Below are 16,116 nucleotides of genomic sequence, written 5' to 3' on the forward strand. Positions count from 1 at the left end.
TCCCCATTTTCATATCATTCACATAAATCAAATTCTTATTTCAAATTACAGTTCATCTAATTCAAAAATATACTTTTTTTTTTAAATTTAATACATTTATTCCCTCATATAATGTATAATTTGTTTTTTCTAATTTCGTAAAAGACTGTCTGTCCGTATCTTTATTATCAAAGAAATGTAACTCTTATCTATTTTGAAATAACGGCCGTTTTTATTCTCTATATAAAAATCTATCATTTTTGGTTCATAGGAATTTCATAAAACTGTTTCCTAATCAAATTCAAATCAGCAGGTAACCAGTCAACAATTTACCTGTGACAGGTGAAAAATGCAAATGGTGGACGCAAAGATGTGAATGCGGAAATGCAGTTTTCGTTAGATTTTATTTTAATCTAAATAACCATTGCAAGTTGTTTCCCATAACTTTAAGTAAAAAATTGACTTTGAGTGTCAGCATATAAGACAGGTCAGGTGACGGGAAAACACTTTCTCCAAATTTTACAGAAACCGGAAATCAACATTTGAAAAAAAACAATGTATCAAAACAAACAATACAGTTATAACAAATCTAGAAGTCCAGGCGAGATGATTGGAGAGTGCCTCCATAATATATTTAGTTCGGGCTTCCTTCTCATCGCTGGTCTCTTATTGGTGTTTTCTTCGCTGGTGTCTATCGTCAGCTGTTTGCTGCCCTTCTGGTTCAAGTTGACGCTATACGACCAGATTTTTGGAGACGAGTTATACGCCAACGACACTGAGATTGATACTGGACTGTACTTCATGGATAAAGACAGATTTATCAATTTATTGATGATCGACAAAGCATCAAGTGTCCAGCTCATGCCAGGTACAATAGTGTTTTCACTCTCATTTTTTTTACAGAAATAACTTTGACATAAAATAACAGTGCTAAAAAACATAAGCAATGAAAATAATAAGCTGTGGCATGGTTGCAAATGAAACAACTCTCCACAATAGGAAAAATGGCATAGTAATTAACAATTATTGTTCACTGTACGGCCATACCATATTATCAGCTATTTATTTAGACCAACATCAATCTATACCACAGAACTTTACTTTTGGTTTAAACAAGGATTTGTATAGTCTTACTATACAAATCCTTGGTTTAAAGTTTCCAGTAATATTAAAAATAGAACTAAAGATCCATATGAAAACCTTCAGTTTATTATGAAATTATATTATAATTTATCATGTTTTATATAGTGAGATAAATTAAAAAAAATTTCTTTTATAAATAATGCTTTATTCTTATAATTGTCAAAAATATTGTTGCCTCCCTTGGCTGGGGAAGCAAAGCTCTATAACACATGTATAATGGTCCAAATATATATTTTTTGACAATTTACTGACTACATTTTTACCCTGTTACCATGGTTACACCATCATGACCATAAACACCTTAAAAAATTAAAAAAATTGTCATGTTTGTAGAATACACATATTCAGGTATAGAATAGAATAGAATAGAAAATTTTTATTTACCAAATTAGGGCCCCAGGAGGGAATATAGCATACAGACAATATTATTATAAACAATAACCATGATAACATATGCAATACACAAACAATAAAAGATATATAACAAGTGTTATAAAAATAATAAAATAAAATAATATACCACAGAAAATACACTCAACAAAATAGAAGCAATGTATTATTATTCAATGAATACTATGTTGACATTGACTCAAGTGCACTCGGTAAGTGTATTTTCACTTTGAAAAGACAAACATGAGGCATTAGTAGTTTGTTCGGAGAAATCTCAATATAAAAAATACAAAAAAAGTACCAAAAAAACAACAATTACAATGAATTAAGCTCACACATTTGACTATGAGGTATACTGCAAATAACAAGTATATTTAATAGGATATTTAATATGACTTATCTGCAAGAATGCGTAACTTATACATGTATCAATAAATGGAGATTCAGTGAGAGAGAATGAACATCAGTTACATGTACTTATTTAATGTGTATCAAGACTTCAAACTGTAACCCTTTATAGACACTGTAAACATGTTCAACACTTAAAAATTCTAAAACAACAAAACTTTTCATTTTTTCTTCCAGATTATTTGAAATTTGCCCAGTTGCTGTACTTAATTGGTACCATTGGTATATTGGTATGCACTGCCTCAGCCGTGTTGTTGTTGACACGTGACAAGGTTGTTGTTTCTGCAGAGATGGCGTTAGCAGGTGCTACGGTTGCAATAGGTATGTGAGGCCAAAACTGTAAGATAAGTATCTGATCATTTATATTCCTGATTGTTTTCAACTTGTTCTGAACATGCATGAAATGTTTGCCGCTGGACATTAAGCAATCACCAATCAATCTTCTTAAAATGTACCATTTGTGTGACGTTTCAGTATGAGGGGCCTGATGGGTTTATTTTTGTTCTTTGTGATCTGTGCATTTTTGCTATCCGATGATCCGTTTTTTTCTACAGATTTTTTTTTTATATATTTATGGATCATGAAAATTTATTTTCTGTGAATCGTGATGAGAACCTTCCATTCAGGCCCCTCCAGTATGAATAGGTTAAAAAAGAAATAAGATATCTGATAAGTTGGTTCCAATTCCAAAATTTTTACTAATCTAATTTCTGGTTGAAAAATAAATAGATTCTTTTCATGAGAGATATCTACATTTAACATTGTGATATAAATATTTTTGATACAAAACATAACAAAATGCTTAAAGATAATTGAGATTAGGGTGCTACCATTTGATTTTTATGGGGGGGGGGGGGCTTGGATGAAAAATTTTGTCCTGCATTTTTATTTTAGTTGTAATCTCTGTCCTGCCTTTTTATTTTTCGCTCTATTCTGTCTTGCATTTTCTTTTTTTAGTTTATCCTAACTTTTTTTTTTTGCCAGTGTCTCATCCTGCCTTTTTTTTTTACTCAAAGTTCCTGTCCTGCCTATTTTTTTCAAATTTCATCCTAGCCTTCCCATAAAAATCAAATGGTAGCTCCCTAAGCCTCAATTGTAAAAGACTCCTGAAAGAATAGCTTGATTTAAACATATAAATTTGAATGACTTTTTTTTCAGCTTTATGTCAAGTTTTAGGAGTTATACTTTGTGTGATTCAAGTGCTTGTAAACGACCAGGCCATGTGGCAGGACCTACCAGTCAAAGATTCCATCCCAAACCGCTTTGGTTACTACAAAGTCTTAGAGGCATATCCAAAGGTGGAATTAAACTGGGGATTCTACTTCGCAGCAGCTTCAGCCATGTGCTCTCTCGCCTCTGCCATTTGTGTAGTCCTGCAGATGTTTTTATCCTGCAATCGTCTTAGCCACATTCGGTATCAGATGCTGAGAGAGAAACCTGATGAGGGAACCAGTCCTATACCTGGTTACCCGTATTATGCTAACAAGGGCTACGACCGACAACCTGGTGAATTTCTACTTTGACCTTTCAATGCTGTTGCTACCTTCATGCTTCATCTGTCAAGGTACTTAAACTCTAGTCAACGTTTTTGTCATGTCTGCTCAAATTATCCCCCCCTTTGCTTGCGCTTTTTCATTTCATTATTTTCTTTGCATTTTGTATTATATTTGAATATAAATATACTACTCTCTTTGTTTCAGATAGTTTAGCAGATTTGTTTTTGGTCCTGTATAATAATGATGTTTCAGTTATTGAAATTTAAATTTAACCATATTTGCAACTGTTATTAAACCAGTACGTGGCATGACATAATTTTCATTTTTTGGTAAGAAAAAGTAAATGATACTATTTAGTATTAAAAGAATTTTAAATAGAAGACTTGCACTTATTTAATTAGTTTACATCAAATCTTTTAATTGCTTAATTCTTAATATTTCTCTGTATTTTCATTTTTTTCATTATTTTTTCACATTCTCTAATTTATATGAGTCCTTCACAAAATTATGATTAAAATGAATTTTAGATTTGATTTGTTTGGAAAGAAAGAAATTCAACAATAGTTTGTTTTTAAAACCATTTAATCCCCTATCTGTTAAGTTGACATGACTTTGTTTATTTCCCAACACTATATAAATAATTTACAATATTTACATTTATGATTTTCTCAGTTAAAAAGGGGACATTTCAATATGGTCTGTTTAATTTGCAAATGAAGAGGTGTCTTTGTTTTGAATCTTTTTTGACAAGGATAACAAGTTTTTCTTCCATAGATAATTTATAGTTAGCAGTTCTCTCCTGGTATTCTGGCTTTATCCTCTAATCTGAATTAACAAGACTTGCCAGTCTTTTTCCCCATAGATTAGTGGTCTTTGTTCGGGTATTCTTGTGACCACCTAAAGTACAATTTTCTGCCTCAAAGTACTATTTCATGAACCTGTATTTGTAAGTTGTTAAGGATTACATAGTAGTGGGCATATTAATTTTGTATATACAAATTTACATTAAATATTTGTAGTCTAGGTGTAGAACAATTTTCATGCAGTCATGACAGTATTTAAGTTAAAATAAAATAAAAAAAAATATATTTCAAATTAGATTGTAATCAATTAATTTATTGCTTTATACTTAATATAACCTCAAACTGTCTTTAGAAATACTGGAAGAATGGTAGAATGTCTGAATTTGGCTTTTAGTTCACGTAAAAATGTATTCAATGCCAAAACTAAAGATAATTTTGTTTGCCATAGTAACTATCTGACATCTTTAAACAAGGTAAAATATTGTGTCAGAAATTTCAATTTTTTTTTTAAATTTTTAAAATAATTTAAAAACCTCTCAGGAGGTTGCCTAGACATTTGTTATTTTGATAAAAAAGACAAAATCAAAACATGTTTTTAGCTTTTGATAGGCTTTGGCAAAGATAACTGACATTAAACTGCCTTTGGACTTACTATAACTATCATGGCTTTTGATAGGCTATGTCAAAGATAATTGAACTGCTTTTGGACTAACTATAACTAAGACTTTTGAAAGGCTATATGGCAAATATAATTAAACTGCCTTTTGGCCTAACTATAAGCAGTTATCACAGAAACATGACAAGGCGTGACTAGAGTTAGGTTATATATATCCAAGAATTATCACTTAGATTATCGTTATGTCTTTGTTTTGGATTACACATGCTTTTCAAAATACACAAAAATAAATTCATTTTATCGATGCAAAGTTTATAGCAATAAATTAGTATGCTATCAAATTATATTATAAATTTTTTAGAAGCATAAATTTAATTTTTCTGAAATTTTTTAACTTGATACAAATTCAAAAGAAGTATTTTTGAATTTGGAATGACACTTTTAGCAGCAAGCTTGTTGTCCAAATGAAGACATCTTTAGTTGCCTTTCTTTCATATTTCTCTGTCATTATAGTTCATTGCTACAGTTCAGCTAATTTGGGCCTGAAATTGACTTCTGAAATAACCCCATATACATGTAACCTAAGCTTATACTATCCCTGTAATTATGTGTACATTAAATAATAAATGGTAAAAAACAATAGATATCAAACATTTTTATAAATGGAATATTCATAAAAAAAGTAATATTAAGAAATACAAAGTTATAAATGGTAAATAAACATTGATTTACAGAAAACGGAAAAGGGGAGATAATCTGGATATTCCCAACATTATAAATTTGAGGAAAAAAATGTTTAATGAGTGTTTTGAATACATTTTTAAAAATATATAAAGTAACATGTATTTTCTTTATCCTCTCTCTAAACAGTTTTTGAGGGGCATCATTGTCTTTATAGTTTTTTAGTTGAAGGGAGAACAAGCATTTGACCAGTTTCAGGTCCAAATTTTGAACTCGTAAAGATATACCCATAACATGACAAATTCTACATAATCATGATGCACAAATGTATGAAAATATCGACATTTAAACATGTTCATCAATAAATCACTTGCGAAAATAAAGTTGCCTGTTGGTTAACAGTACATGATGTATATGAAAATCAAAGTAAAGAATAATACAGTAATAAAAATATTTATAAGTAAAGAATGATACTTAACTATTACTTGTACAGTAATGGTATATTTAATGCATGCATTTATAATATTGTGGTGAGCAACATTGGAAATAATAGCAAGGTGCTCGTACACGTATCCAAAGCCTGTTATGTTATGTACATGTAACAAGTTACATTTGTGAAATATGTTGAAATGTCCAGTTACCTGTATCATGTGTATACATGTTGCATGGATTATACATACATTTAATACAAATTTTATTAATCTCTCTGTTTTTCCTATATATATCTTGAAAATGTATTCAAAGTATGGTGAGAGATTTTTTTGTCATTAATCTTATTGACAGTAAGGAAGAACAGGTGTTGACTTGGATTTGGGACTGCTCTGTGAATGAATGAATATGGTCAAAGCATAAACTTTCAATCTATTCTGTATGCTTTTATCAAAGTGTCTCCTGTCTTTTTCAAATTTCTGGATCCATTATTATAAAACTGAAAATGCAGACTTAAAGCTTATAAGGCACCATAAAATTTAATACTACAGTATATTTCAAACAGTTTAAAATATAAAAAGCATAACAATTTCAGTAGACGGTTAACAGAAGGTATACCTTGATTAAGTGTTGCAAGAGATCCTAATGAAATTGTAACAACTCAGTGCCGTCAGCATGGTCAGTGGTCAATCCAGGTTTTTTTTTCTTCAAAATAGCTTGAAAAATTCATCTCAAATTTTATGATACTTTTTTGTCTAATCAGAGATGTCAGATTTATATGAAATGACACACAAAGGTTCACATTGCACAATCCATGAGAAGCAATCCCATAAATGATAAAGTTTGACTAGAGTTATGTACCTTTCCATCTGATTTCATTTTAATTGCATGTTCACTGAATTATTTGCATGGGAGAGACCTTTTGAATGTAAAAGTACACATACAAAAGTCAAATTGAAAATATTATACAGTTTCATTACAGTTCATATTTAATTTTGGAAGCAAAGGTTGATTTGTTTAGAGATTATGTGTACTTTTATTTATACTACATATCTGAAGAAATGCAACACACCTAGACTGGGTTCTAGTATTTTACTGACTTGACGAAGTATTTATACTTAAAAATTTATTAACATTGATAATAAGTCAACTATTGACTCTACTATTTGCATGAATAAACCAATGTTTATTATTGAATTTTTCACCATTTTCAAAATTGCTAGTGTTGCGTTTCTTTTGTCATATAGTATACAAGGAAATACTGGATGATATTATTGATAGATAGTTGAAGAAATTGCTTACTTCATATATTATATACATTGTATTCATAATGTTGATTGATTATTTATTCATTTAGGTGAAACTTGTTTGAGGATCATATACACTAAAGCTCAGGTGGATTTTGCTTTGTCCACCTGTCCACAGTGGGAGTGGGCAGTGGGTGGGCAAAATTTCTAGCTTGTCCACTCTGCCCACCCATAGGAGTGGGCATGTAATTTCTTTTGTTTAATCAAAAGTCTTGCAAGTACAATCAATTGAAAAAAAGCAGATAAGCATTTCATTGCATTTGTAATCAATATTTAAAAAAAAAAAGAGATTATAGCTGGATTGGGCATGGGTGGACTGTCCACGGTGGGCCGGTGGAAAAAGCAAAATCCACCCGGGCTGTTGTGTATCTATGAGTTATATCAGAAGTTATAAGTAAATTTTGTCTTTATAAATTTTTTAGAATAAATAACTTAAATTTTTTAGAATAAATAACTTAAATTTTTTAGAATAAATAACTTGTGAATTGGGTAACACTTGTGAACATTTACACTATTTTTCTAAAAACTTTTTTGATGAACTTTATTACTTAGTATAAAAAAATGCTGTTTCGTTAAAGTAGACCTCCAAAATGGAAGTAGTTTATATTTTTTTTAAAAGACCCATTAGTCAACATGTTTTATTTAAAAAAGATATAGAACAGATTTCAATGCACAAAGATAAAAACATTCTTAGAATTTGTAAATTATAATTTTTTTTGATAAAAAAATGCTGAAATTTAAAGTCACTTAAGACTAAGATTTGACCTTTTCTATAGATAGTGTTACATCACACATAGATGAAAAAAATTGAAAAAGGTATAAAGTTTCATGTTCAGTAAAACAAGTTAAGTTTTGAATCAAATTATCCATGTTGATCTCTATGATTGCAACAAAGAGGAAATAACTAAAATTTACATTCGAAAACTATCTATTAAAGAAAATTTTAAAGAATGAGGAAAGAATATTGAAAAGAAATTTCTTGTATGCTGAACACACACAATGGTCACTTTTGATGTATTATATCTGAATATTTATTAATTTTACCATGATTTTTATGTTTAGGAGGATATGGTTTACCACCACCTGAAGAACGACCTCTTATGTATACAGGTACAGTATGTTAATGTACACTTGTCGCTGTGTTTCATAATTAACAGGCTATTATTTGAACTTGGAATTATTTTTAATTATGGAATTTGCTTGATTTCTTGTTATTGAAATTTTTTTGTTTTTCCCCAGGGCCTTTTAGCATCAGGGTATTGTGATGCGTTATGTTTGAATGTGAGGCTATCTGAATTAGTTTTCTTATTAAGAATTGAATGCTCTTTTTTGTAAATTTATTGGGGTGTAAAAGCGTTGACCGAAGTACATTTTGTATGAAGCGCGGAAGCGCTTCATACTTAAAATGTACGCACGGTCAACGCTTTTACAACCCTATAAAGTTACAAAAAAAAAGCATTCAATACTTATAATTACATTTTTACCTATAGGATCATGAAAACACGCCTTTTATCAAGTTTTTATTTCATTTACCTGTGCACTTTATTGTGGGACCTCGTGTCATCATGAATGAGAAGTTTTATTGAGTGATACAACTGCTTAAGGAATAACACATGATGTGCCTTTAGCCAATCAAAATAACGTATTGTAATGAACCATACATCTAATGTAATTATTAGATTATGTTATGGATGTGATGCTACTTTTTTAGAAGCAAGATGGTATTTCAAATTTCCCTGTTTACCATGATGCTAAATGCAATGTCTGGGAAGAACACTGACCTATAGTTGTAAATTTCTGTGTCATTTGGTCTCTTGTGAATAGTAGTCTCACTGGCAATCACACATCATCTACATTTTCATAATTATCATTACACTATATTTTTTGTAGCTAATCAAGTCCTTTCATATTGAACTTGCAAAACTTTTCAAAAGCAACTTCTCAACCCTACTACTAAATTGCTTCACAAACATGTGATTATTTTGATGGGTTAAAGTTCATGTTCTTTCCCAATCCAGAGTTTACCTAAAAGTTGTTGTAAACCTTGGAAAATCAATAAAATTCTATTAAATTTTGCATATTTTGTGATGGTTTGTAAATTGTAGTGATGTGGACTCATATTTAAGGAGCACAAGCAGAGAACAGACATTGTTTTCCTGTATTTATATGTGAAGAAATGGATTTGTGAAAATATGATACAACTAATAAATGTTTTATATAAAATTTAATGTTTGTATTTTTCAGTTCACCCTTACCAAATGCCTTCAGCCACTGAAGTAGATCTTTAGACTCTTAATTTTCCAGGATTTATACTGGTACCTAATAAAGGAGCATTTTGGAACCAGTTTAGAACTCAAAAGATTTATGGATATATTTGAACACTGCTGACAATTCTAGTCTTAAAATTAGAGAAACATGTTAGATTTCATTTCTGTCTTTTTATTATGCTTTGGTAAAGTTAAGTAAAGAAATCATTTGAACATGTTTAAACATAAAGTTTAGAGGATAATTGTTTTAATTACCTAGTGCTTACTGCAAGTCAATTTCTTATTCATTCAAAGCTTTTCTATGCAAACAACAAAAAGTGGATTGATTCGAATAAGGATTTTCCTTAATTATATAAATTTAAAGCAGATTGGCATTCTGTGTACGTAAGAGGTTTGAGGACATGAGGCATTTAAACTGGTGTTTAAGCAAAGGAATTATGAAACATTTAAATTTGGATATATATTGAAATTTATATTTTTTTTCCAAATTGACCATACATGTAATTGAAAATATAGATGAATTATCCCAAATCTTTTTCTAATTTCAAACAAAAAAATGTAAAGAAGAGATATCCTTATAAATATTTCTGTTTTTATCAAATTGAATTGTATGATTGTTTGAAATTGTTAGTGAAATTAAAAAAATTCCAAAATATATTATTGTAAGTAGAAATAGCAATTAAGAATAAACATTGCCAAAAATAAAAGGAAAAAATCACCAGTTTCATTTCGTCATATTTGCTTTATTTTGTTGAACTCAGATCTGAAAACAATAAGATGGTTGTGAACTTGTTCATTCCTAATTCATTACTTATTCTGTCAGCTGTGCCATACATTGTACATAGTCATATATACATATAGATAATACATGAACAATTTTTATAATGTATATGGAAAGGATATTGGATCATTTTGTTATTATTTTTATACATGCAAAATTTTAACTTTCATCATTCATTGCAAGATTCATGTAAACATACATTTTGAATTTTTTAAATACTTTTTATTATACTTTCATTCTATAAATGAAATAAGAGTAGAAACATACTGAAATAAATTTGTCTTTGTTAATTAAAAAAAAAATTTTTTTTTAATGTTAAATCTGCAGAATTATGAAGTTAAAAGATAAGATGAAAACAAATCTTGTCAATGATTAATTTACAACTTTCACCTGATTGGACATGGAAACAAATGACCAAACTTCATAACAATCTTCTATTGAAAAATCATAATTTTATAATGAGAGTCTATACAACAAGAGTATACAGTTTGTATTATTATAGGAAATTTTCCTCATTATTTACCATTTTTAAAATTTTTACTTTCGAGTGATATCAGTGGAAAATGGTAACTTTAGAATTTTTCTTCATATTGTGCTTGACTAACACAAAGACATGTATATATTTGATATAATTATATATGTATTATAGTAATTATTTCATACAAAATGAATAAATTTGGTATACAAAGATATTTTGAATGTTTTCTTTCACTTGTGTATAAAAATCCAAATAAGGAAGTATTTTTATGGTGCTATATGTGTAAAAGAGGGGTGAAAGATAGAAAGAGACATTCAATCTCATAGATCGAAAATTAACTGACAACGTCATGGCTTTAAACAAGTTGTGCTTCAGTCATTTACAAGAATGCAAGGTGAACTTGTTGGTTTATGAAGAAAATGTATTATTCTATCAATGAAAGACATTATTTTTCATTGACACATTAGTTACTTTACCTCTAAAAGTGACTGGTGGTATAATTACATGTTTTCATCATATAAGTTATAAGTAACTGTTGATTGCATTTATTATTTTAATTTTTTAAGAAAAGACAAAATTGTGGGATGTGTTTCAGGAAAATCTGCATACAGATATATGTAAAAAGTAAAAACACAAAAATACTGAACTCCGAGGAAAATTCAAAAAGGAAAATCCAAAATCAAAAGGCAAAATCAAAAGTCCAAACACATCAAACGAATGGATAACAACTGTCATATTCCTGACTAAGTACAGGCATTTTCTAATGTAGAAAATGGTTGATTGGACCTGGTTTTATAGCTAGCTAAACCTCTCACTTGTATGAAGTTGCATCAAATTCCATTACATTGTCAACGATGCATGGACAAAACAAACATACTCAAAGAGTAAAAATATCAAAAATAGGGGTACACCAGTCAATATTGTGTTATCTTAATATCACTATAAAAACAACAAATGTAACGTCAAGAAGCACAAAAAGGCATACATCAAATTTAACATACTCATTTTGCTTTTCTTATATGACTTAATTTATCTATGTAAAGTCTACCCGTAAAGGATAGAAGGTTTTCAGTACTGGTGTAAAATTGCGCATTTGAAATTCGCACAGGTAGACATAAAAATAATTTTGTCGTTCAAAGTATGACGGCATACATAAATGCAGAGTCACGTGAAGTAGATATAAAAAAAAAACAGACTTAAGGATGTACTAAGGTGAGGTTTTGGAATTTGTGTTAAATGTTTGGACTCCTTGGTGTTTTTCCATACAATACAAGGTAAAATATTTTGCCCAATAACACCCATTTATTTTTTCATATAAGACTTAATAGCTCATGAAAGATCATTTACCAAAATTTTAGAAGATTCTTGATTTTCTTTCTTTTGTTTTGAGACCCAAATAATATTACCAATGCAAATATAAGGTAAAAGTCCGAGTCAGCCTTTTCCCGCCATAATTTAAGTCTCAAATATCTGGAAAAGAAGGTCCATGACCTATCAATATTTTTAGCTTATTTTTATCCATAACAAATGCTCAACCAGCTTATAGTATCAATTTTAAATTCTTGATTTATTAATTTTCACCTAACCTCACCTAAGTACATCCTTAACAGTAAAAGTAATAATAATAAATAAAATAATTGTGTGGTTCAAAGTATGACGGGATACATAAGTTCAGTTTCACGCCAAATGTATATCATAAAAACCGACTTAACAGAAAAAGTAGTATTATTGAATAAAATAGTTCTGTCATTCATAGTATGTCAAGATCATAAGTAAAAGTAATATTAATAAATGAAATCATTTTGTCGATCAAAGTATGATGTTTAACATAACCACAGAGTCACTTCAAAAGAATATCTCAAAAAACTGACTTAACAGTACAAGTAATATTAATAAAGACAAATAAAAGAATACTATAACACGTTATTAAGATGATAACCAACGTCAGTACGCAAAATCTATACTTCAAGACCATCTTGTATTATTTGTGAAGTTGATACGGAATATTTATCAACAAGTTCTGGGTATCTTCCGATGAACTTTTTTAGAAAAAGGACGAGACGTTCTTTGACATACCCCTGGTTCATCAACTTTCTGCTCAGACACTGTTGACGTTTTACAAAGTCTGAATAGGAGCTGCAAGCTCTTGAATACCTAATAAGTTGGGAAATGTATATTCCATATGCAGGTGAAGTTGGTACAGTTGTATATTACTACTAAGGTGGGGGAAATTGATAATTTCAAAATTAAAATCGTCTCGTTTGTCATAGATTCTGGTACTGAGATGACTGTGTATGTCGAATTCGATACTAGAATACAAGTTCTAATTATTGCTATACTGAGTTGTGGAATTATACACATTAGTTAAAACCTCACAATATATTCTGAATTTACATCAGAGAGTAGGGGACATCTTGTGGAATTTGAATATAACGAGATCTTGACCTCATTGTCATGGTTTCAACGACTGCATGAACTATTTTTATAAGACCGCAAAATATTATTTGCTTCGTATAATTCTATCATGTTGTCGTCTGTCTTCGTCCCAAGACGCATTGTTTCCGAATCATAACTTTAGTATAAGTAAATGGAAATTAATTAAATTTAACACAATGTTTATAACCATCAAAGGGAGGTTGGGATTGATTTTTTGGGTTATGATCCCCAAGGTTTAGGAATAAGGGGCCCAAAGGGTCTGGAAACAAGCAATTATCTAGTTTCAGGACAATAAGTTGTGTATAAGTATTTCAATTGCTCTGAAATTGTATCACAATGTTTAATACCATAAGTAGAATGTTGTGATTCATTGTAAGGGTTATGGGACAAACAGACTTGGAATTTAGGGCCAAAACAAGCATTTTTCTAGTTTCTGGACAATAACTTGTGTGTAACTGTATATATCTCTGGCATTGTACCACAAGGTTCCATATAACAAAGGGAATGCTGGGATTCAGTTTGGGCTTTAATTCTTTGAACATGTAGGAATAAGGGGCCAAAATAAGCATTTTTGTAGTTTCCAGTCAATAACTTGAGTTTAAGTGTATAAATCTCTCTGAAATTATACCACAAGATTCCATACTACAAAGGGATGGTTATGGGGGGTTGTGGCTCAAATAATTTTACAAAAAGGGAAAAACAGGGGTTTTCTGGTTAAAGGCAATTAAGACAATTTAAAAGCAGTATGAAGGAGGTAATCCCAATTCCGTTTAAAAAAAACCTGTTATATATATATTTGATTACCTCCTTTACACTGCTTAAAAATTATGTATTAAGAAATGATGATTGTCTTGAGATGATAAGCTGTCATTATAGTTCTTTAGAAGTTACTTTACATTAATATTAATTAAATGCCATTTTATATTTTTTTATATTATTTTATGATGTATTTAAATGAGTAGTATAAATCTCTCTGAAATTATACCACAAGATTCCATACTACAAAGGGATGGTTATGGGGGGTTGTGGCTCAAATAATTTTACAAAAAGGGAAAAACAGGGGTTTTCTGGTTAAAGGCAATTAAGACAATTTAAAAGCAGTATGAAGGAGGTAATCCCAATTCCGTTTAAAAAAACCTGTTATATATATATTTGATTACCTCCTTTACACTGCTTAAAAATTATGTATTAAGAAATGATGATTGTCTTGAGATGATAAGCTGTCATTATAGTTCTTTAGAAGTTACTTTACATTAATATTAATTAAATGCCATTTTATATTTTTTTATATTATTTTATGATGTATTTAAATGAGTAGTTATTGTTGCAAGCTACATTAGAAATTTGAACTGAAATTATTTCATAGCGAATTGCTCAAAAGCAAGTTAAGTTTATAAGACCACGTTCATTCTGTGTCAGAAACCTATGATGTGTCAACTATTTTTCCAGTTTGAATGTTGTGTCCATACTTGCCCCAACTGTTTAGGGTTCGACATCTGCGGTCGTATAAAGCTGCGCCCTGCGGAGCATCTGGTTGGAGTTTGTCGTGAAGTTTCCACTTATGAGTAATAGGGATAACTACATTTCACATATAGGTTCCTTGCAACGTTTACATGTCCCTCAGACAGGGTTCACCTGACCACAACCTCAGTACATGGATCAGTGATCAAGGTTCACATTACGTGATTTAGTGTTTTTCTAAGCTGTAGATGAACTATATTTGGTGTATGGAATAATTGTTATTGGGTACATGTCAGTCTGGTAGGTTTCATTTGACCATGACCTCATTTTCATGGTTCATTGGTCAATACAAAATTGTTTTGTTTTGGTCTGTTTTTCATGTTCTATAAGCAATAGTTCAACTGTATTTGGAATATGGAGTGATTGTAGGGTGAAAATGTTTATCTGACAAGAATATTTTTAAATGCCTGTCTTGCATAAGTGCAACTGAATAGTTTGAGCATTTGAATTATCCAGAATATATTGCCTTAACGTTACATTTTATTTGACAAAGTCATTCGGAAGTTAGTGTCCTCAATGTTCTTCATCTTTGTACATTATTTGACATTTTTCGAGTGTCACTGATGAGTCTTTTGTAAACGAAATGCGCTCCTGGTGCATGTTTATTGGCATGTCATATAAGGAATCAGTCAATCACAATCGAATGTTGTTTGTCCTTTATAGAACAAAGGTTGTTCTAACTACAGATCATTAGTAGCCTATTGCAGTGGTTGTTACTTTTTTTTTTAGAATCAGGACAATTTTTATAGCTTGACATGTACATAATGTGAAACACTTATCTGTAGTAGTCCGAAATTGAATTATAATCTCTAAATATATTTTTGTGATATTGTGTTTCCGTCTCTTTAAAATATTTCCCCTAGCTTTTCTATATTGATCGAGTTCAACTAGTTATGGTCTATTGAGTTCAACTAGTAATAGTCTATTGAGTTAAACTAGTAATAGTCTATTGAGTTCAACTAGTAATAGTCTATTCAACTAGTGAGCTGAAACACTACTGTTAGAGGTGACAGAGAGGGGTTATGCTCCCTCAAACATGATTAACCCATAACCTTCTGGATGTGCTTATTCTCAGTGGTTACTGTTTGTTGTTCCGTAAGACTGTACAATGAGCTATTGTAGCTAGCATTGACGTCATTTGGCTTCTGATTGATAGTTGTCTCATTGGCAATTATACTAATATTTAGATTTCTTGCACACATCTCGTGTATATGAAGACATGAACTATTATTAAACATTGATAAAAGACGAGAGTGTCAGAGATAAAACAGCATGCTACAACGTTGGATCATTTATGCATTTTAAACATTGTGTGCGACATTCATATTGACAAGCAAACAAAATGATTAAAAAAAAACAAAGTTTTACCAAAAATGAAAAA

The 16,116-nt window shown here is 30.1% G+C and overlaps 1 protein-coding gene across 2 annotated transcripts; it reads left to right on the forward strand.

Moving 5' to 3' along the window:
- Positions 1 to 316: 316 nt before the first annotated feature.
- Positions 317 to 9,943, forward strand: LOC143054536 (uncharacterized). 2 transcript variants are annotated; one of them, XR_012971722.1, is made up of 5 exons: positions 317 to 847; positions 2,098 to 2,241; positions 3,079 to 3,484; positions 8,315 to 8,362; positions 9,497 to 9,852. XR_012971722.1 is itself a non-coding variant. In XM_076227557.1 (5 exons), exons 1-5 carry the CDS (start codon positions 535 to 537, stop codon positions 9,538 to 9,540), a joined length of 897 nt encoding a protein of 298 aa, XP_076083672.1. In that variant the 5' UTR covers positions 317 to 534; the 3' UTR covers positions 9,541 to 9,943. The 2 variants fall into 2 exon arrangements, 1 of the variants encoding a protein (XP_076083672.1); XM_076227557.1 differs by having other exon boundaries at positions 3,079 to 3,426; positions 9,497 to 9,943.
- Positions 9,944 to 16,116: the final 6,173 nt, after the last annotated feature.

Source organism: Mytilus galloprovincialis, chromosome 12, assembly GCF_965363235.1.
Source record: "Mytilus galloprovincialis chromosome 12, xbMytGall1.hap1.1, whole genome shotgun sequence".
Classification (NCBI taxonomy): domain Eukaryota; kingdom Metazoa; phylum Mollusca; class Bivalvia; order Mytilida; family Mytilidae; genus Mytilus; species Mytilus galloprovincialis.

What these genes read in the sequence shown, in the direction of transcription:
- LOC143054536 (XM_076227557.1), top strand. Translation starts at nt 535, where the DNA reads ATGTATCAAAACAAACAATACAGTTATAACAAATCTAGAAGTCCAGGC. An exon ending in AAGTGTCCAGCTCATGCCAG is followed by an intron (nt 848 to 2,097) that starts GTACAATAGTGT and finishes TTTTTCTTCCAG; the next exon opens with ATTATTTGAAATTTGCCCAG. An exon ending in ACGACCTCTTATGTATACAG is followed by an intron (nt 8,363 to 9,496) that starts GTACAGTATGTT and finishes TGTATTTTTCAG; the next exon opens with TTCACCCTTACCAAATGCCT.